The 22,827-nt window shown below is 39.5% G+C and overlaps 3 protein-coding genes across 4 annotated transcripts; 1 reads left to right on the forward strand and 2 right to left on the reverse strand.

The window, feature by feature from the left end:
- Positions 1 to 1,609: 1,609 nt before the first annotated feature.
- On the reverse strand, positions 1,610 to 6,458 carry LOC124869272 (DET1- and DDB1-associated protein 1-like). Its single transcript, XM_047367029.1, has 5 exons — positions 6,134 to 6,458; positions 5,886 to 5,966; positions 5,731 to 5,782; positions 5,570 to 5,631; positions 1,610 to 4,007 (listed from the first exon to the last, which is right to left on the reverse strand). The coding sequence occupies exons 1-5, from the start codon at positions 6,140 to 6,142 to the stop codon at positions 3,903 to 3,905; spliced, it is 309 nt and encodes a 102-aa protein (XP_047222985.1). The 5' UTR covers positions 6,143 to 6,458; the 3' UTR covers positions 1,610 to 3,902.
- A 1,716-nt stretch (positions 6,459 to 8,174) lies between these two features.
- Positions 8,175 to 10,883, reverse strand: mrpl34 (mitochondrial ribosomal protein L34). 2 transcript variants are annotated; one of them, XM_047368813.1, is made up of 2 exons: positions 10,711 to 10,883; positions 8,175 to 8,757 (listed from the first exon to the last, which is right to left on the reverse strand). In XM_047368813.1, exons 1-2 carry the CDS (start codon positions 10,764 to 10,766, stop codon positions 8,436 to 8,438), a joined length of 378 nt encoding a protein of 125 aa, XP_047224769.1. In that variant the 5' UTR covers positions 10,767 to 10,883; the 3' UTR covers positions 8,175 to 8,435. The 2 variants fall into 2 exon arrangements, with proteins under 2 accessions (XP_047224769.1, XP_047224768.1); XM_047368812.1 differs by having other exon boundaries at positions 8,175 to 8,760; positions 10,711 to 10,882.
- A 2,477-nt stretch (positions 10,884 to 13,360) lies between these two features.
- On the forward strand, positions 13,361 to 22,827 carry abhd8a (abhydrolase domain containing 8a). Its single transcript, XM_047367954.1, has 5 exons — positions 13,361 to 13,731; positions 16,569 to 17,404; positions 17,543 to 17,713; positions 17,893 to 18,109; positions 20,530 to 22,827. The coding sequence occupies exons 2-5, from the start codon at positions 16,578 to 16,580 to the stop codon at positions 20,728 to 20,730; spliced, it is 1,416 nt and encodes a 471-aa protein (XP_047223910.1). The 5' UTR covers positions 13,361 to 13,731; positions 16,569 to 16,577; the 3' UTR covers positions 20,731 to 22,827.

Here is a 22,827-nt window from a genome sequence, read left to right on the forward strand (position 1 = left end):
ACAACCTAGCAGCATACTAGCACAAACACATCACAACAATGTCAAGTATGGTGGTGGAGGGGGGTGATGATTTGGGCTTGTTCTCCAGCTACAAGGCATGGGCTCCTCGCCTGTGGTCATGTCAGTCATCAGTTCCATATATGGGCGGGTTTCTACATAAACTGTGTAATTTTTTAACCCGATAAAGACCATGACCTAGTACATAAAACCCCAGAGGTGAAGTAGGGTGTACTTTTTTTCTCCAAAGTGTCATGGTTTATGTCACTTACTGTATCTCACAATGTACTTTCTACAAAACCTGACAGTGCGCATGTGCAATAAACTCCAACACATTTCAAATTTGTCATGTGGGAGTTGCAAACTGTTCTACTAAGAGCAAGGGTAAAAGTGAGCCGGTACGGTCTGGTTCTGCATACCACTAAAAGATTCTGCGCTGGTACACAGTACCTGGAAGAGGGAACAAATGCTGTCTGCTATGAAGCCGTCATCCAGAACCATTTACGGCTGCAAAAATTCACGAGCACACAAAGATCAGATCAGCTACCAATAGGCAGTCTAAAACATAAATTTAGCTTTTTTCCCCTCATTCCAAATTGTTTCTGAACTGTTCTGCTATGCTGGAGCCTCAATGCTCTTGCTTAGCTTCTCTCCCCTCGGAGCTCGAGGCTGTTGTGAACGGCCAGCCTTTAAAACGAGCCCCGCTACGTTTAATGTCTGTCTGCTCGCTGCTAAATACCCCAGTTAAAAGGTAAAGGGAGAGTAACTAGTTATGGTTCATGTTATTTTGCTGAATTACAGCACAGTACAGCTCGAAAACACGCCCAGAGATTTCACAGACACTACACGAGAGCGCATGCGTACTTACCTCCAAAACAGAACGGTTGCCCAGGAGATCGTTGCGTTCAATTTAACGGACTGGGAGATTTTACACAGGTGGTGCACAGACATAAAAAACCTCCGCTTGCATTAGGACAGGATGAACAATAAATCACTTACCATCTTACATACTTTTAAATAAAATCGCGAAAACAACCGAACGGTCAAATTTGTAATTTAAATGAAATCAGAACTTGACCACAAAGCAGAGAACAATAACTTGTTTGTTCAAAAGAAAAGAAGGAAACTGAAGATGAAAAGTTATGCATCAGAAAATGGTTTATCATTGTTTCATACATGGCAGTTCTTTAATAATTGAAATATATATATATATTCTACATTGTCAAGTGATTCTAATTTCTGCCTTATAGAGACAGCCTACAGTAAAGTAAAATATTGAAACATTTTAATTAGTTTGAGTGGACTTTGCTGAGAGAGATCTTGAGTGGGCCGCAGATGAGAGTAACAATATATATATATGTATATATATACACATATTTATATATATATGTATATATATATGTATATATATATATATATATATATATATATATTCTAGCTCCGCCCCTAAGTAAGTACCGGCAAGAATTTAAAACTGACTAAGAGGTAGAATAAATGCTTGAAGTCAAATATGCCAAATGTAGGATATGCACTGGACTTGCATAAGCAGGTAAACACACAATCCAAACTTAGGAGTAATAGTCGATAAATAATCATTAAACAACACAAACACTATGGAAAGAAATGTTTTAAAGGTGCAAAGTTTCTCTTTTCAGAACATGTTTATGTTAACAAATGAAATAACATTACTCAAGGAGACCAAGAAACAAGGTAAAACTGCTTGCAAATGTATTCACACCCCTTTACTTTTGTCACATTAAAACTACAAATATATTTTAATGGGATTTTATGACTGACTGACCAATACTGTCAATCAGTCATTTTCTACCATTTCTTCCATAGTGGGTGGCAGGGAAGCTGGTGACTATCTCCAGCAGTCTACAGGCAAGAGGTGGGGGTACACCCTTGACAGGTCACTAGTTCATAGCAGGGCAACACACAAACAACCAAGCACACACTCATTCATACACCTAAGGGCAATTTAGAGAGACCAATTAACCTAACAGGCATGTCTTTGGACTGTGGGAGGAACATGCAACATGCAAACTCCATGCAGAAAGACCCTCCTGGCCAGGAATTGAACCCAGGACCTTCTTGCTGCAAGGCAACAGTGCTACCAACTGCTCCACCGTGATGCCCACCAATACTAAGTAATATGTCTATTTGTTCAAGAGCATTGGTGAACCATCGGGCTGCACAAAGTAAGCATTTCTGAGAGAAGCAGCCAACGGGCTCATAGTAACTCTAGAGGACCTGTAAAGATACAAAGCTCAGGTGGGAGAATCTTAAAAAGACAACTATGAGTTGTGCAATCAACAATACTGGAGACTATCACTCTGAAATATAGTAGTATGACCATCATGCTGTGGGAATGCTTTTCTTTAACAAGAACATGGAAGCTGGTTAAAGTCCATGTGATGATGAATAGAGATAAATACAGGAGAATTCTGGCAAATTGGAATGGTTTAAATCAAAGCAAATACATTTGTTAGAATGGCCCAGTCAAAGTCCAGACCTGGATCTTGAGAATTAGTGGTAAAACTTGAAAAATGATGTTCACAGAAATTCTCCATGCAATATGACTAAGTTTGATCTATTTTACAAGATATGCAAAGCTAGTAGAGACATGACGCAAAACCCTTTCTGGTGGTTGTACAAGGCATTGCCTCAGGGGGACTGAAAACAATCCACACCACGTTTTTCGGATTTCGTAAAACGAAAACCACACATCTCTTCTCTAAGACGCCACAGTTATGCACCATTTTGTTTAGCTCTACCACCAAAGGTCCCAATAAAAATCATTGATGTCTGTTGTAGCGTGCCAAAATCCAAGGATTGTGAATACGTTTTTAAGGGACTGTAACCCCAAAATACACACAGCACAGATATCCACAAGCTTATCAACAAGTGTGCATGCCAGTCAGAACTTATTTTCCACAATATGACTCGATGTATGGGACCATTTAAAGTAGCCTCCTTTTCACTGGTACCTACTCAGCTCAGCTCCACTCACTGGCACATTTGTAGCACGGACTAACAGCAAGTCTAGGTAGTAGTATAGATGCAACTTAACTTAAACACAGCTGTATGCATTAACAACCTACTGAAGTAATATTTTTATCTTCTTGATATAAACTTTACACCCCTGCTTATAAAGTTTTAAACCACAGAGCATCAAACTCTTATGAAAATCTACAGAACCAATCTGAATCCCCTCATATTTACTTAAATGTGAAATCTGTTTCACTAAACACTGGCTTATATTTCTTGAATGCAAAATACCATTAATTAACCATCATTTAAGGCAATAAATCATCCCTTTCCACGAGGAAACAAAGCATTACTTCCAGCACTCAAATCTTTTTATGTAGCAAAATCCATAACAAAACCCTGAATCAACTAATCATCATAAACCACTGAGAAAATGATGCCATCTTTTCCTAAATATAATCAAAACATTAAAGATAAAACACAGCAGTATTGAACTTATTTCATTACCAAATCCAATAGTGAAAAATACCTGATTGAACCAAAACCGATGGAATCATTGCATATCTAAGCTCCTAAACAGCAGCAGACAAGCAGAACTTCACATGCTGCATACAGACAAGAATGTTTAGGAGCACGTGTTAAAGGAACACAAAATGCGACTGAGGGCAAAGGAGGTAGAAGTATGGTAATTTTAAGACTCCCAGCTCTGCAGCAGAGACATGGAGGCTTGGTATTTAAAGGAGTTGCTGCAGAGCAAAATCTGGCTCAGTAAACGAGGAAATCTGGACTGACACTGTAAGACCACTGAGACAGCTGTGGTCCAAAACAACGAACACGGTTTACTTCACTGCCACATCTGCCAACATTGCATGTTTAAACAGGAGAGTCTCTGTAAGCGAAGCATCAGCAGCACTTTATGAATCCTCATGCGGCTCCTTGCTGTCTGTTCGCGGCATCTTTCGTGGAGGCGCCATGTTTTCTCCTTCTGCTTGTTCCTGCTCTCGTTTTTTCACTGTATTCTGGAAAATTAAGAAGAAAATTCATGTTACCAAATCATTGACTCACAACACATCTATACTCAACATGGACAACCAGTGACTAAAAATTTTGTTTTATGGTCAGAAGTCTACAAACACATTTGCATTTGGGACTTTTTGTCATTTCTTTTTCCTAACTGGATTATCAGTACAGCTTCAATTTAATTGAATCTCAATTCAGTTTATTTATATAGCGTCAATTCACAATTTCAAGGCACTTTACAAAGTCAGTTCATTCGAATCACACAGATTTCAAGTCGGGTAGATACATTCCAATTAATCCTAATTATCGAACAGTGCAGTCGGATTCAGTTATTTATTCACAGTATAATCGGTGTACTGATTATACTGGTCTATCGAGCCATTTAGAGTAATTCAGGGAATTTAAAATAATGCCACGATGAGTTTGAATTTACTGTGGATTTTCTCTTATCCAGACAGTGTCAGAGTTATACTTACAGGCTCAAATATATAAATACACTCGCTTTAATTGTTAGGCAAGAGGTGCTGAAGTTTCTAGGTCCTTAATTTAAAATGGCTGAGGTCTATTAATCTCTCACTAGGGATCACCATTCATTGCAGTCGGTAGCTTCTCTCAGCAGCATAAAAGGGCACTCATTGGATTTATCAACATATACAACACTGGGGAAGTCCAAGGAATTCAGTGAAGGTTTAAGAAGACGTACACAAGGAAGAACTTTGAAGCAGTTCAAACAATTGTACATAAGCACAAATAATTTTTACTTATGATTAATATGTCATCACTTTACCAAGGTCTGGAGAATGATTTAAACAGTCACCTCAGATGAAAAGAACATTTGTTAGGATGGCCGGGAACAACCCCAGAACACCAGTGTCATTATTCACAGCAAGGTTTTACATCCCCATAAACACCTTCAAATAAACACCTTCAGGCTTAAACTAAATTTGTATCTGCCCACATAGACAAGTCAAACGTCTTCAGGAGGAAGGTTTTACGCTCTGATGAGACAAAGAGGGAAGTACTGGTGGGCCACAATGGAAAGAAGATATTTTAAATGACTTTTAAAAAGTGAGGGTTTCAAACAAGAACACTCTACACACTATCAACACAATGGTGACAGCATCATGATGAGGGGTTTTACTGCCAATGGCTATAGTGCTTGACACAAAATGGATGGAATAAAGAAGAAGGACTGCTTTCTAATTCTTTACCTTTCCTAAACCGTTTTTGTGGGCAGCGCTTAAAGGCTGGGTCAATGTCTGGAAATAAAAATACTGATCCTGCCAGCCAGAATAATGGTAAACGCTTGTTGATGACTTTGACGGTGTAGAACCACATTTGAGCAGTATGTATAATTCTGGTCCTTGCAAAATAATCCGCAACAAACTGGAACTTGTTTGCCAATCCAGTTTTTTTTTTTTATCATTTGAGCTGTGATTCAATGCTGTCTTACAGAAAAGTGAAAATAAATGATTGAAGCCCAGGATTCATTATATATTTAAAGAAACGATGAGTGGAAGTAAACTGCTGTTTTCCCCTTATCCCAGCCTTAAACATTTACCTTTTTATCCCACTGTTGATGTAGATACCGCAGTAGGATGTTTGTCTTCTCTGTCACAATGACTGAGTAAAATAACAACACAGTCATGAGCATGAAGCATTAAGAAGTGCACAGAATGACAGAATGCTGGTGAATATGGATGTTCTCATTTTGGAACTTACTCTGTTCAGATGGATACTCTCGTGTGGGAAGATACACTGGCGGCCGACGGTTCTAGGAGACAATGCTAACAATAAACTCTTACAGCAGAACCAAAAATAGCAATTATCTTGGTAAAACAGACAAATTGATTTGGCCAAACAGGAAGAGCACTTACTGATGCTTTACATACAGAGTCCGCATGGAACCTGGTGAAGTTATTCTTGTTGTAGACAGGAAGCCCCTTCAGGAAGTTTCTCTGCCAGGCGTGCAGGACAAATAAAACACAGGCACTAAGTCCCAGGTTATTTCATAACTTCAGACTGTTATTAGTGAGCTAGACCCCAGAAACCCAGCAAACTGTAACAAAGTATTTATTCTTCTATAATTTATCTGAGCACCGACGTGAAGCTACAGTAAACCAACCTTCTCCATTTCTGTCTTCGTGTGTCCAATAGCTTAACGCGGTGAGAGTGAAAACGAGCTAGCAACAAAGCTTCGTTGTTTCAGTCGTTTCTAAGATACCGACTTGTTTCCCCTCAGACAGCTTCTCGGCCATAAACCATAAACCTGGTCTGATATTACTGCATTACATCAACTGTATTAGTTAGACTGTCAAAAATCTACAAAACCCCACAGATATATGTACTAAAGGTGTCTGCGTAGTTCCTAGTTCACTACTCCATCTTTGTTGTTTATCTGTTTGGAGGCGGCTACTCTTTAACCTCCGCGTCACCTTATTGGTTTAACGACAAAACCTCTCTGAAGGGCGATACGATGATTGGCCAAACGGTGATTACGTAACTTTGCCTCTGAGCCGGTAGAAGCTTCCTGCACGTAGTTATGGGAATGAAAAGAACCCCTTTGACTGCAGTCCATTCTAGTTAAATTATGACTCGGGCAAATTTTGGATTTCTAAGTTTTAAAGGCTTCAGTTTTTAATAATACAAACTAGCATGAGATAATGAATTTAATAGTGAAATTATAGTTTAAACGTAATTCATAAGTCATAAATTTGACGTTTACTCAATGATAAACACGATTGTATTTATTTTTACTTATATTTAAATTGAACTTGCTACTATACTCAACTATTATGCATTTCAGGATTTTTTTTTAATGTCATTATAATGGAGTACACCTATTAATGATGGCTGGCTATCTTCAACTTCTCCTGGAAGTTATGTAAACATGAGGCTCTGCTCCCTCCCTTCCCTGAGGACATCTGTGGACCTGCTCAGAACTTTGTGGCCGGTTGATGAACATTCCAACGTACCATCAAGGACAATGGCCTCTGTGACAGTGCTTCATGGACTTACTTGCACACACTCACTTGCACACACACACATGCTCAAGATAAACATATGCACCCCCTCACACCACCTTCACCGTTCCCGGCATGATGTTGTTTTGTAAACTTGTTGCTTCTTTGTGCTGAGGTTTTTTGCAATCTCAAACTGTATCCTGCTAAGGATAAAGTGTGAAATATGATTTTTTCCCTCTACTTTCCTAATGTGGCCTCTTTTCTCTAACAAGGGCAGCGCCTGTGAGTGGGCAGCAAAGCCTTGGTAACCCGTCTCCCTTGTCTTGTGTCATGATGTATGTTTGGATGGGTTGTACTGGAATTCTAATTTCCCCTTGGGGATCAATAAAGTATCTTTGAATTTGAATTGAAAAAAAAACAAATCCAGTTTCATAATTTGAATATTTCAACAAATCATTAAAACAAGATTTTTTAATACACATTAATATGAGGTACAAAAGCATTTAATTTCCCTTTAGGATCAATAAAGTCTTTTTGAATTTGAATTGAATGCCACCCAACTAAAACAAGTAGGTCCTTATATCAAAGCTCAGTTGGGGCCCCTTTTGCAAGAATTACTGCATCATTGCCGTTCCAGCAAAAGCAGACAAGGCTACCTTTGGCAGTGTGGACAGATACAAGGTCCTGTTGGGAAATGAGATCAACATCTCCACAAAGCTTGTCAGCAGAGGGAAGCATGAAGTGATCGTCAATGTGCTGGTAGATGGCTGTACTGACTTTGGACTTGATAAAACACCAACAGAAGCAGCTCCCCAAATCATCACCAGCTGTGGACATCTTCTCACTGAACCTCAAACAGCTTGGATTGCCTCTGCACTCCTCCTACAGACGGTCTTGTTTACAACAAATTAAATGCAAACTATTGCTTTATGAATTGAATAAAATAAATCTGCTTTTTGATTAAAAAAAAAATCTTATTTATTGAGATTCAGCTGTACTTCCACAGACAGAATGCCAATAATTTCTACTTCCAAACCTTACCCATTAATGCTTTTCTAATGGTGCCGTTTGGTAAATAAACAAAGTTGTCATGATCTGAGGGTGAAGCACTTAGAGGACCAACAAGAGTTAGACATAGATCCAAACACTTCTTAGAAACCACCTATTAAACACTGCTGTCACTGTGTTACAGAATAACAAAACTTATTTTCCAAAAACATTTTATTTAGACACATTTCATCATCGAACCAAATCTGATGATTCGGAACAAAACCTTTGGAAAGGTTGGTGAAACAATCTTTAATCATTTGATGGCAGTTCTTCATTCTGATCAGAGGTCAGAACTGTTTACATTATCTTCTCATGTTAAGAGTATAACCCAAAACCACACCAGTATCACCAGTTATTATTTCTCAGTGGCTGTCTGAGCCCCTCCCACATTTCAAAGTCTTTTAGAGCCTCCAGTCAGTGAGAGAGGGATTTCCGTCCCTTCAACATACGCCGCAGGATCACCTCGATGCCGCCCTTCGAGCTCAGCCTCTTGATCCAGCCATGCGTTCTTTTCCGTTTTATGTTCTTTGGCTGATACTCTGTGCCTCTTTTACGGGTCCGCACCTGCTGGTACTGCCAGGGGTGCTGCTGGAACACTTCGCCACCCTCAGCATGCATTGGGGGCGGCCCCAGCAGTCTGGAAACCTGAGGTCTCACATCTGCGCCGGACACAAACCAGCTGCTGAAGAACCTGAGGTGACATGTGCCATTTGCTGAGAGAGGCAGTGTAGGGGTGCTGCTGAAGAAGCACAAGTTAAAATTTAATGAGAATATATTAGCCTGGAACTTAAAACACAATCTAGCTGTAAGGACTTTATCATGACACTGGGGGTCTTACAGCCAGGCATTAACTGAGAGCAGAAATGCTAATTAAATCATTTCCGTTTTCTTACAGGTCAGCAGATCAGATGCTTATAGAAAACCCAAAGGTGGTGCTGCAAAAACTTTTAATAAGGGAGCTGTTTTATGAGTTCAATTTATTTTATTTATTTATTATTTTATTAATTTATTAATCAAAACTGCCAACTAGGCAAATTGTATTCTTATATTTGTGGCGACTGCCCTTATTGGTCTTTTATATTGTACCAATGTCTCTGTGAACTAATTTTATTATCAGGGAAAGATAACCTGAGTAACCACTACATGCAGTTTTCAAATAATGATTTTAAGAGTAAAAAAGTTATCTAAACCAACCTGACTATGTGAAAAAGTCATTTCTTCACATGTAAAATAATGAAGCATTTATGACTGACCACATTGTTTGGACAGATGAGTTTACTTTTACTTTGACCTGACCTCTGCAATCAATAAACCACTTAAACAGAACCTATGTGGCAACATGAAGTAGGCTGAAAGATGTCAAAAAGCAACACATCATGTCCCGATCTAGAGAAATTTAAAAACACTTGAGAAAAAAAGTTATTCACATCTATCAGTATGGAAGGGGCTATAAAGCCATTAATAATAAGGCTTTGAGATGCCAGAGAACTATGGAAGCAAATCGTTACCATATTTCAAATGAAAAAGTATTTCCAGAAATGCTTTTTCATTTTAAGAATTATCTCAGGACACTATCCTAATTGCGTGATTAACTAATAATTCCAATTTCAACAAAGTAGGTCAGACACATTGATTTTATAGTATTCTGTATTTGTATGAACTTCAACCATTTAGAGTAATTGTGTGTAGGTGCGTGGGTAGGTAGGCGTGAGTGCGTATGTGTGGGGATATGTGTAGAAATAAGTGTGTTTGTGTTGAGTGGGTTGTATGCGAGTGGGAGTTTGTAACCTTGAGTACATATGTAAGTATGGCGAGAACGGTAGAAGTCCTGCAATCAGCAGCACCTAACAGCAGCAAAGGGCAGGTAGACCGAAAGGCTGCAGAAGTCCCAGGCAGCCTGACATAAAGCATCACCCCAAAGCAGCCATACGCCCAGCGCAGAAGCAAGTCACCAGCAAGGCAGAGGAGCAGTAGACCGCAGGTCAAAAGAGGAACAGAGCAAGATGCAGGGTTTTGAGCCCCCCCAGCCACACCACCATCACCACCCTGGGGGGCCATTTCCCTGAGAGGTATAGAGGGAGGGATGCCCACCAGAGCCCAGTGCAGCGCCCACATGCCCCTTCTTTATATTATTTGATATTTGTTAATAAATTCTTCAAATTTATACAGGTTGCCCTTTTCATCCATTAACCAGCTTTGCTTCTCCATCCATAAGGGACTAAATATACACAAATACTCACGACTAAAATTTTGATATAAACACAAATTTACACACAATGCTAAAAACAAGCACAGGGCTGCAACTGAAGGTTATATTTTATATTAAACTACAAACACTTTACTAACGATGGTGGACACAGTTAAAGAGGTGTAGAACGACCTAGTGTAGTTCTCTCTGTGTCTTAGAGAGAAATAAAGTAGTACCTCACTTTAATACTGTGCTCTCACATATTGATATACATTAATATTAATATATATCAATGCTTTTACATTACCAGTTGTAAGCAGCAACAATATCTTCAGTGTCATTTGGTTGAAGCAGGTCCCTGTGCAAGCTAACAGGACCTTAGGCAAGCTAATGTTTAGCCAAGCTAATGTTTAGCCAAGCTAATGTTTAGCCGTTAGCATCTGTACTTAGCATCGTGCAGAAACACTGCGACCTTCCTCCTGTCATAGCGAACTATCTTACCTACGCAGGTGGGTTACTCCACGCAATCGGGAAATTGACGATAGAATAATGTTCATTCTGAGATTCTTTTCTTTTTATGAAATAGAGTTTAACGGCTACATGTGAACACCGAATGTCACGGATAGCCTGGCACTCTTCAAGAAGCAAGTCGATTGGCTCAGATTTTAGCCAAAGGAAATGATTCTTGCTACACGAGTCAATAAGGGTGCGTACCATTTGTCACCCGGGGAGTAGACCGGCGCACAGGGTAAACGGAGTTTGCGCACAATTCTAAATGGCGCAGCACTAAAAACTAATCATTCTGCAGTATATGATGAATAAAATCCATGATGTACATTAGCCAGGAGCTATATGTTCGTAGTTCACTAATGCTTGTTTACATTGTTAATTACTTTAATGACATATTAGTTTAGATCCCGCTCTAATACTCGCACTCCGTTTCATTATATCTTATTTCCGAGTCATTCTGATTATGGTGATTATTATTATTATCATTGAAGACTGAAGGCTTCAGCAAAGTAATGTATATGACACATACATAAGCATAGAGCCACCAAAATCAAACGGGTTAGTTTCTGTGCCAGCGTGGTGGAAAAAAAGATCTCTGCCTATTTCCCTGAACACATTCGGGTTCCACTATAGGTTCTAACAACGGAGGGCAGCACACCATGTGCCCCTTTAACTTTTTCACACTTGTCATGTTAAAACCTCAAACTTATGTGTATTTCATCTGTATTTATAATCCTTCTGGCGGGAAGGAAAACAAATGGTTTTATATCATTGTTTTATAAAACATGATCTGAAAAGTGTGCCATACATTTGGGCTCAGCCCCTTCTAGTCAATGCTTTGTCGGATCACTTTTCATCAGAATTACAGCTGCAAGTCTTTTGGGGTTCACGTCTGCATTGGCCTTGCGCAACTAGAGGTTGAAATTTCAATGCATTCTTCTTTCCAACATAGCTTAACCTCAGTCAGATAGGAGTTCTACCTTCACCCCAGTCTCAACAGCTGTGTTTGATTTGTTTGCCATGTAGGCCAAGATCTTCAAGTTAACCTGAAAAATAGATTTTTTTTTATTATTATTAAAATGTAAAACAATGATTGTGATTTAGCTGCTCAATAATATTGCAAACATTTAATATTTAAATTAAACATAGAAAGCAGTTTGATTTTTTTAAGAGAAAAGATCTGTAAATCTTAGATCCAAATCACAGAAGGGGTTCCAGACGGTTCTCTTAGTAAAAGAAAGGCATCCAGCATCCTAAACCTTTTGGTCTGATTGTTTTCTGTTTTCTTGAACTAGTACACTTTTGTTTATCTGTTCTAAGCAACAACAACAGAGTAAGGGTCACTATTCCTTTTAAAATCCTTGCTGTATTTAGCAAGGTTTAATTCATGGGTTACCTCAAGTGTGCTTTTGAGTAAAAAACACCGGATGTTTGTGGCCCCATTTATTATAAAAGAAAAATAAAAACAATAAAAACATGGTTAGTAAAAAATAAATACTCTGTGTTGGGTCTAACATTTTCCATCCAATAAGATCAGAATTTGTTGTGATCTTTTTGAAAGGCCTCACATCAGTGAAACTTTCACCCTAAAAATATGTAAAAAAGTGTCCAGTTGCATAAACCACCTGTGCTGGCAGGCTAAATTCTTGAATTGTGCTCATTGGCCTCACAACAACATTCAAGGGGTTGCCAATGGCCCAGGGCCTGCACTTTAGACACTCCTGATCCCATAGGTTTTCTTCCAGGATTGCCTTGTGCTTAGCTCCATTTACCTTTCCATCAAATCTGACAAGCTTAACTGACCAGCTGGAAAAAAAAAAAACACAGCATGATGGTGCCACCACCATATTTCACCATATAGGTAAAGTGTGTTCATTGTCATGTGCAGTGTCAGTTTTTCAACTCACTATAAATTTCATTTTTGGTCTGATCTGACTAGACTACCTTCAATGTTTGTTGCCCATTTTATGGCATTGGTGGCTTTCTGTCAACCATAGCTTTCTTCTTGTGACTCATCCGTAATGGCTAGATTTGGTGAGTGAACGACTAATACTTGTCTTCTCAATAGATTCTCCTGATTAAGCTCTGAAGAACGATGGGTCTCTTGGCTGCTTCTCTAATTATTGCTCCCCTTACCCACGATACCATTTTAGGAGGACATCCATCTCTTGGTAGGTTTGTAGGTCTGCCATATTCTATTATCCAATAATGGAATAAAACAGTAAAACTTGGGATATTGTTTTAGAATCTAATTCTGCCCTAAACTTCTCCACTACTTTCTGTGTTCCTTGGTCTTCATAATGCTGTTTTGTCTCTAATGTTCTCTAACAAACCTCTTCACAGAACAGCTGGACTTATACTGAGAATCAAATTACACAATTACACAGACTCTATTTACTAAATGACTTCAGGAGGCAATTGGTTGCATAAAATTATATTTAGCGGTATCAGAATGAAGGATGTTGAATTCAAATGCACCTCACACATTGTATTTTTGTGAGGTGCATTTGGTGTATGAATACTTTGTGTCAGCTTAGAGGTCATATGTGCCTTATGTGATGCAGAAGCAACAGTGACTTTCATATTTAACATTGCCTTAGCAACAAGGAAAACTGCATCCTCCCATTGGCTTCTCATCAGCGTTCCTCCGTCCTCTATTAGCCCTCCCCGCTGCCACTCAGCAGCTAAAATGCGCGAAGATCGCCCGTAGTGCTGCGGATCCAAGGGCAGTAGGGCTGGGTCGGGTTTGGCCCTGATACGCAGTGGATGCTGAGGGGAGGGGGGTAAAAAAAACACCGCCGTTTCTTATTGCTATGGGTATCTTATTTAAATGCAACTGGCACGATTTAAAGGATGCATCCTGTACTTCCACTTCAAGTGCGTTAGTGTCGTGTGATGGCAGTCTGATGAGACTGAAAAGCACTCACTGTTCTGCAGCATCTCTGTCGTAGACGGCCCTGCCACAGTGGTCTTTTAGAGGCGGTTACGCACAAATCATCAGTCATTGTGCAGGTAAGGAATTAATGTTTGTTGCGGTATTTAAGCAGGGTTTCACAGTGCATGTACGTATTTGTATCATTTGTTGGGCGATTGCATATGTTCGTATTGTGGATGCGCAAATGCACATTTCAATAACATAAACGCTTATTACGTACAGGACTTTCTGAGATTATTGAAGCGCAAAACAAAAAAAAACTTGTCTGAATTCCTTTCATTGTTATTTTTGTATATATACCCACACACTGGTTTTCTACAGAACAGCCCGTGGTGTTTATTACTCGATGTTTTGAACTGGTTGTGATTCCGCAGCGCCACTAATGCAAATCGTGCATTAAACAGAAAGTAGGTTAAAATGGTCTCCTCTTGCAAAATAAGTTACGCACGTGCAGCGCGGATCCCACGCACAGCCGCAGCTGCGGCTGAAAGCGCATAGTGCGCATAGTCAAATGTGTGTAAGTGTCACAAAAATGGCGATATGGTTCAGGAGTCTCTACTGTTCACAGGTCAGTTAAAAACTGCAGAGACATGCAGATCTGAGACTAGTTATGGATGAGTAGGTCAGGAGGAGAATCCCTGAATCATATTCCAGCGCCACTGCTGTGTTTTTCTGCATGAGTGATTATTGAAGCTGCAACTGCAAGATAGATAGATAGATAGATAGATAGATAGATAGATAGATAGATAGATAGATAGATAGATAGATAGATAGATAGATAGATAGATAGATAGATAGATAGATAGATGTCCCTTAGTAAGATGCAGAGACAAGATTTTAAACAAAATCCTATTAAATTGTGGAAGTGGTAATAATAGAACTTGTTTTAATTGGTTGTTTTTTTTTATCACTGACCCAGTTTTTAGCCATAGTCCATAAACTTTCAATAGGTTTAATGTTGGGCTGGTTCAGGAAGCTGAATGTTAATCTGCTTCCAAAACCAGACAGGATGTGTGTTTGGGATAATTGTGTTTGGAACTCCAAATTATGTCAAAGTATCTGCCATCTGACTCAAACGGTCATCATGAAGTAACATTGGTTAGGACATTCAAGAACCAAGGAGCCAAGTCAAGCAAGTGGAAAATGCTGAAACACCAGGGTCTCTATTCACAGTGAAACAAGTTTTGTATCAACATAATTTGAGATGACCAAGGAAGAAGTACCAATTTCAAAACTCTGTCCAACCTTCAACACCACGGCATGATACTGCCCTCACCATGCTTAATTGGAGGGATGATTCAGGGTGATGTGCCATGTTAATTTTTTTCCACTAACAGAACAATGATCCAAAACGCATAACCAAACTGGTTTTGGATAAAGCAGGCTAGCATTAATGGACCTGACCTCAGCCGTATTAAAATGTATGGACTATGCTTAAACGTCAGTGCCTGGGAAACCACGAATAAAATGAGTTCTACCATATATGATAAGAGGAGGGGTCAAATATCCAGTCAGAATTATGCAGGAAGCTTGTTGAGATGTCTATCAGAAGTGTGTGGTGCTACTTGCTAATGAACATTTATTTATTTACATGGGGGAATGTATGTCTGTTTTTGTGCCTGTATGTATAATAGTGACTCTGTGTGGATCAGAGAAAATCCACAACAAACTCAAATTTGTGGATTATACAATTCCATGAAGGTGTTATGTAAAATTACACTTCATATTCATCATTAAAACCTCAAAATTATTTTGACATTCCTGCTCATGATGGTTGAATATAAACTTCTGACAGTTCACTTACAGACATGCACATATAAATACAGCCTATTTTACTGTTATTTTATTTATTATATCAGAAATGTCCAGTTAGTCACATATGATTCAAACATACATGACACCTCGTGTACTGTGGGCAGCACTGAAGTGCAGCCTGTATATTGTCATGTTCTTTCTGGGCTGTTTCCATTTCCTTCACCAGCCTTGTGTACTCGTGCAACTCTCCGTGGTCTGATTCCTGGAGATAACCAGCTTGTTTTTGTATCAAAACCTAGAGACAAATATGCTTAGTTTGAACGCCATCCAAATTTGTCTAGTTAATTGTATCAGGAAGCCAAATATTGGAACTGGAAACAAAAATAGTTGGAAAACTACTCTCATTCTGTTATGAGACTTGGAGCTCACAGTCATAACCCATGACTAGTGTTTACTATTTATATTCTGATTCTGGCCATGTAAAAGAAGAGGCTATTAATAGAGAACATCTTAGTCCATTTGTCAATGTTCAGTTCTGACTGACGCTGAAACTTCAGCACAGCAGAAGCATTATTTTATGGTTTCTGATGAATGTGGGCAACTTGCTTTATCACAGAGGTGAGTGTATTACAACACGTGGTCTGGGCTTCATTGGTCCGGTGTTAAACTGACGTTTCAACTCTCTCTCAGGATTTTAATGGATTCAATTTCAATATAGAGCAGAAGTTGACTTTTGTGGGCGTGCAGTGTCAGCTTGTTGCATATACAATGCTGTAGAGATCAGGAGAAATATAAAAGCTATTGTCCTGTTTGGTGTGACTCCAGAATGTATTCAGATATCAATCTTTTAATTGTGTGCATTTTATAAATAATTTGTTTGGATCCAAAACTGTTTTCAGATTTAAAGTTATACAATTCGGTCATTTATCAATTTAAAAAAACAGGTGGGGTTTTTGCCAGTTTGATGGCTAATGGAAACATACATATAAACACATTTCCAGAAGTAAATTTTTCCACCTTTCACCATCTCTTTTAATTTTTCCTAAAAACTAGAATATGCAGTGCTGACGTTTTTTGTATCACACAGTTTTACCCAGCCTGTGATTCCATCCCTGATGCTTAGCTGTGGTTTTGTATCTGTGTCATCTTATCTGAGCAGAAAAGCACCATGCTGACCAGCATTACTGATGGGATCCTGTGCTGCTTGACGGGGAAGACTACCAATCTGGTCTTGCCTCTGGAGTCCTCAGAGCCCTCTGATGGGTTTGAGTTTGTGGAGGTGAAACCAGGGAGGGTCCTGCGAGTGCGGCATATCAAACCAGAGCATCAGCACATATACAGAGAAAAACAAGATGCAAGGAAGGACAAGACAAATGTTGACTGTGATACTAATGGTGATGCATCTCCTGAAGACTCCATTGATGATGATGATGCTGGCACCAGCGTCCATTGCAAGAGGAAGATCACGGTTTATCGCAACGGCCAACTGGTGATTGAGAATCTTGGTGATGCTTTGCATTCTGAGATTCTGCAATGTCAGGATGGAGATTTGGAGCCCTGCAACACTGTGGAGGTGGAGCTTTCTGACTACAAAGAGATGCCCTCATCTCCTGACCCCAACCCCACTCCTCCAGTTCCATTGCCTTCTGGAGAGCAGAAGCCTGCTCCACCTCCCCGCCGGCGCCGTCGCAAGCCCAAACGCACTGTTCTTATTGACTCAACAAGAGTCATTTCAAGCTGCAAAGGGACAGATTCAGATGTAGCGCTTTTTTTTGTGCATGGTGTGGGAGGCTCTCTGGACATATGGAGCAGCCAGCTGAACTTCTTCTCTCGTCTGGGCTACGAGGTGATTGCACCAGATCTGGCAGGGCATGGGGCCAGTACTGCTCCACAGATCGCAGCAGCTTACACCTTTTATGCTCTGGCAGAGGACCTCCGGGCCATTTTTAAGAGATATGCTCGGAAACGCAACATTCTAATAGGCCACTCATATGGGTGAGTCTTATTTATTACTTATTTGGGCTAGGAGCAGTCTGGAATTGTGAAGCACTTGAAAAAATAATTAAAATTGCTTTTTCAGCTGCAGTTTACATGTTACTGCGATGCTTCAATTATGTCTTTACATCTCTTCAGAGTATCATTTTGCACGTTCCTGGCACATGAATATCCTGATCTGGTCCATAAGGTGGTGATGATCAATGGAGGAGGACCTACAGCTCTGGAACCTAGTCTTTGTTCCATCTTCCAGCTTCCATCATGTGTCCTTCACTGCCTATCACCTTGCCTGGCCTGGAGCTTTTTGAAGTAAGTACTATAGTTTTATGTTGCAGAATGTCGACAGTTCTTGAAGAAAAACGTAAAAATTTTAAGAAATGGTAAAAATAAAACAATTTACAGTTACATTTTTAACTACTCACACAAACACTAAGATCTTACAAATTTGCACATTTTAGTAAAATTTCTGGTCTTTTTCTAACGTTCAGAGCTGGATTTGCTCGTCAAGGTGCCAAAGAGAAGCAGTTGTTGAAACAAGGCAACGCCTTTAATGTGTCTCCATTTGTCCTGCGAGCAATGATGAGTGGTCAGTACTGGCCTGAGGGGGATGAGGTCTACCATGCCGAGCTTACTGTTCCCATCCTGCTGGTTCATGGCATGTGTGACAAGTTTGTACCCATGGAGGAGGACCAGCGCATGGCAGAGGTACAGTAAATCTACATGAAACGTATGCATGTTCAGATAGGAGATTTTCAAAGTATGATTCCCTTGAGTAGAGGTATGACAGTCTTATGGTATCACAATATTTACACTATAATTTAAAAGAAAAATTTATTTCAGTTATTAATTTGATTTGATAAAAACACTTAACCAAAAATGCAAGCCCCTACCAAATTTAATATTAGTTTTAAGCTGGTTATTGCAAGGAATACAACAACTTTCTTTGGGCTTGGGGGCATGGCATTGTCCTCTTTTGCCCCCACTCCAGTGCCTGTGCTAGTTCCATGGGGAGTGGAGGTGTGGGGATGGTCTGGGGGTCTCTGAGGGCATCATGGAGGGACCTGCGTGGGGCTGGTCCCCTTGGTGGGGTGTTGTTTGTGTGGGTGCTCGGGCCACATCCTGGTGTGGTGGGCTGCTGTCAGGTGTTCTATGGTTCCCGGTGAAGTGTCAGGCCAGCCGTGTGCTGCAGGGGCTACGCAGCGGCGATGCAGGGCTCTGGTGGGCATCCCTCCCTCTTGACCTCCCGAGGGCTAGCTCACCAGGTGGGATGGTAATGTGCCCTCCCTCCCTTTATCCTTCCTAGTCCCAGCTGCAGCAATGGGCTTGTGTCTGCCCTCGTGCTGGGGATCTTGGAGGGTGCGTCTCCCCTCAATCATGCCCTGCTACAAGATCTGCTGGGCGATCTTGCTGCTGAGAGTCGGTGGGTGCCCTAGGAAACCGGGAGTACTGTGTCCTGAGCCTGGCCTGCGTAGAAATGGCAGTGTGGCTGAGTCGGGGGGGGGGGGGCTCAGTGCCCTAAGTTTCATACTGTGCCTCTTTGTGGACTGCTGCTCCTGTCTCTACCTGACCTACCTCTGTGCGAGCGTATGGTTGCCCTGGGGTGACACCTTGTGTCACTCTGCCTGGGGCTGCTGCAGCTTCCCGGAGCTGGGTCCACCTGTCCTTTGCTGCTCTTGGGTGCTGTGTTTTCCAGGCCTACTACCATTCTCGCCACTTTAACAACTGTGCACCTCCAGGGGACAAACTCATACACCAACTAAACACAAGCACACTTATTTCCACACATACGCTCACCCACACACAAATACCCACGCACCGACACACAAATAATCCAATAATCCCTTTTGCTGTTCTGTTTATTGTAGAGTAACACAGGTATAACAAGCTGACAGTGGTTTTGTTTTCTGACACTGATTGTCCATTTTTTGACTGAAAATATTCTTAAAGTGCTGAAGGTATCTTTCCTGTAAGAGAGACAATTGTGTAGGAGCCTTGTTTGAGCCAGATGATGCGCAGTGCTCAGCAAAAGGTGGGGGGAAAGCATCACTAAATTACTCTACACCTTAAAACAAATAAATTAACTGATAAAACTAGCGTAAAACAATTACATACATTTTGCTTAAATAGATTTTATTCAATATTTCTGTGTAGAAATTCTGTCAGTTTAGCAAAAAAAAAAAATTAATAAATGTAAACACCATTTTGAAATGTATTAGCTATATTACAAATGTTCAACATAATTGTACTGAACTTAATTTAATTCGGCATAGTGAGTTTGACTCAAACTAATCTGTTTTAAACTGATATAGTAAAAAATATCTATTCATAGTTTATTATTCAAATGAAAGTATAAAACATTCTCACAATCTACAGTTCAAAAGCAAGATGTATTTGAAATGTCTCAGCCCAGAATCATCTTTATTAATGTAAACTTTTAAAACCTACAAACTGATAAATCAATAGTTGCAAACTATTATTCGGAAACCAGTTTTATGGATGTGGAGGATTCTCTTTCAGAGCAGACATTTCTGCTGGATCCTCAGGCAGCAGGATCAGGTCACCTTCATCGTTTCTTTCATGAAGTTGTCTGGTTTGTCCTCCACATTAAAAAGAAATAAAATGTTACTGAAAAAAGAAATAATGCTTAATATGTATACTTTAAAACTTAATTAATGTTAAAACAGCTATTTAGAAAGCTTCTCAACTACAGTTCTTAACTTTTACTGAGTGGATTTATTCATTCATGATGCAACCTACAGACACACATCACCCTCTCTGTTGCTGGACACCGTTTATGAGAATAACAGTTTACTGAACCAACATCTTATAATAGAATAGAATAACAGAATAGAATTCTGATCAAAATGTCAGAATTTTACTATTATTCAACATTACGTTTAAAAGCTCTATTAAATGTAAATGCTTTTAATGACTAATATTTAATACCCCCAACATAAACATTTTTATGGCATATGCTACACCTACCTTTTCAAACCATGGTCTACCTTAATACTGGTTACCAGCCCATGCCTGAAAAAAGTATTAAAATTAAAATTGGGTTTGTGTGTCTCATCCATTTTAGTTAGATGTTAACAGGTTTGCATGCATTGTGATTCTGCTTCCAGATCCTCCTGTTTGCATTCCTGAAGGTCATTGAAGAGGGCAGTCACATGGTCATGATGGAGTGTCCTGATACCGTCAACACCCTCCTCCACGAGTTCTTCCTCTGGGAGCCTGACATGTCCAGAAAGGGGGAGGCTGATAACACAGTTTCTATCTGTGACACTATTAACACACTGAAAATCAAAAAGACTATGGACAAATAACCCTTCTAGACTCCTTCTATCACATCACCAAGCAGAAGGCCTTTTATCTGCAGCTGTCGTATTATTAAGGCTTCTGGGCTGAAAGCGATTCCAAGCAGGACCACATCTTAAGGATGTGGGTGACCACTGGTGCTCCAAGATAAAGCAGCGAAGAACATTACATGAGAGGAAGGGACAACACACAGTTTCTTTTTGACCTCTGCACTAGTTTGTGCTCCGTCTGCAAAAGGTCTTGGTGCCATGTGCTCAAAAGAACTGCCATTTGTGATCTGTGTATGAAATGTTTGTGATGAAAAGTGGACAGTTACACAACACAAAAGATAAGATATCATTATAATGATGTCGGGAGTTTCTCATCTGTACTCTGTTTTACAATAAATATGATAAACTAATGGCTGAATCCATTTTAGGTCAGCTGTACAGGGGATACTGGCTTTAACAAAGCTGTTAATGGGACAGTTTATTGCAAGATGAAAGCGTTGGTAATGATGATGTTATCACTAACCAGTAGCTGTGAGAAACTGAACTGAAGATAATGTACCAATGATAAGTATGATGATACTAACAATATACTAAAGGAAAATGCAATAGACAACTGCATAAATTAACAGGAAATATAAAAAAACACAAAAATATTCCTCAGTTCTATTAACCACAATCTTACAATGTGCTGGATTCCCCATTTCAGACATGATTAGCAGATCCACTGATTAGACCTTTTGGGCAATAAAAGTTTTTCTGCTTCTCTTTGTGGTCTAACCTGCTATTCTAATTTTCTCAGATGATCTTTTATTAGGACCGTAAAAAACAATTTACAGAAGGTAATCAATTTCCATTTTATCCCCATTTATGTATCAAGTCATATGTCCCAAAACCTTATTGGATTTTTATTAAACTCATACAGTTAATTAAGTAAATGCTGATGCATTTAGTGACTGAAAATGGTGGGACTTTAAAAACGTTTTTATGTAATTTGTTGATCACCGATCAGAGCCAGTCAAGGAAAAAATGGCCAATTCCGATTGATTGGTTAATTGTTTTATCTCCCTTAACAATCACGACATTTGTGGTTAATAGAAATTTTGACAAAAATAAATCTCTTCATACTAAAATCTGATATAAACCCCACACAAAAAGCCATATTTCGTTGTTATGCACAAATCTACTAACTGATCAGTTCATGATTTCTGAATATAAACAGGAGGGTTATTACAGACAGGTCCAGTATGGTTTACTTTCATTCTAATCAGTACACTCCATTTTAATCAAACGAGTACTCCTACTAACATATAAGTATTGTGTTTAATGTCACCCTCCAGTACAAGTTATGGTTGCAATGACATGCCATGTCTTAACAGTGATGAATGCAAAGTACGAGTGCATTACTCTCCTGGCTCTCTTTGCCCTAATTTTTGTGTCAGAGTGAAGATAATGTTCCTCAGTGGAAGCTATTCATTCATGGATGTTGTTTGTCTCACAGTGGGACAGGACGGTGCAAGTATAAGCATTCTCTAGCATGCTCCCTGACAGTACATATCTGTTGGTTGGATAGTTTACTGTTTTGTGTAGCAGAGGGTGTACATAGGTGAGACGAAATAATGGGCCACCATGATTAATATATATAAATTCCCCAAAGGAGGAAGAGTTAGACGCTAAATATGCATTTTGAGAGAATGTGGATGCAACATACATTGTTTTTATGCAATTTAAGGAAACAGGAAAGAAATTGTCTTGGGACTGATGTCTCTAAAACATTATATTCTACATTCTTTATGGACTTTCCAAAAATCCACCAATGCTGCTGATGTCTCCTTTGGTGTAAAAGGTGAGTAAAAGTGTGGACTACAGGGTGCACATGTACTTTCTATTATGCTACAACTGTGCATATACAATTTGTCGTACGTGCTGAATTCTTTTCTTTTTTTTTGTCATTAACAAGCTGTGCAATGTAATTGTTACATTTATTAATGGGAATGGTAATGCTGTATATGCACTGCCTAAATGTAGATGCATATAACATTATATAACCCATCAAAACAGTCGGATTCAATGTATGAATGTGCCTTTCCTGGCATGAAATAAAATGTTCAACATCTA

Source organism: Girardinichthys multiradiatus, chromosome 6, assembly GCF_021462225.1.
Source record: "Girardinichthys multiradiatus isolate DD_20200921_A chromosome 6, DD_fGirMul_XY1, whole genome shotgun sequence".
Taxonomy (NCBI): Eukaryota; Metazoa; Chordata; class Actinopteri; order Cyprinodontiformes; family Goodeidae; genus Girardinichthys; species Girardinichthys multiradiatus.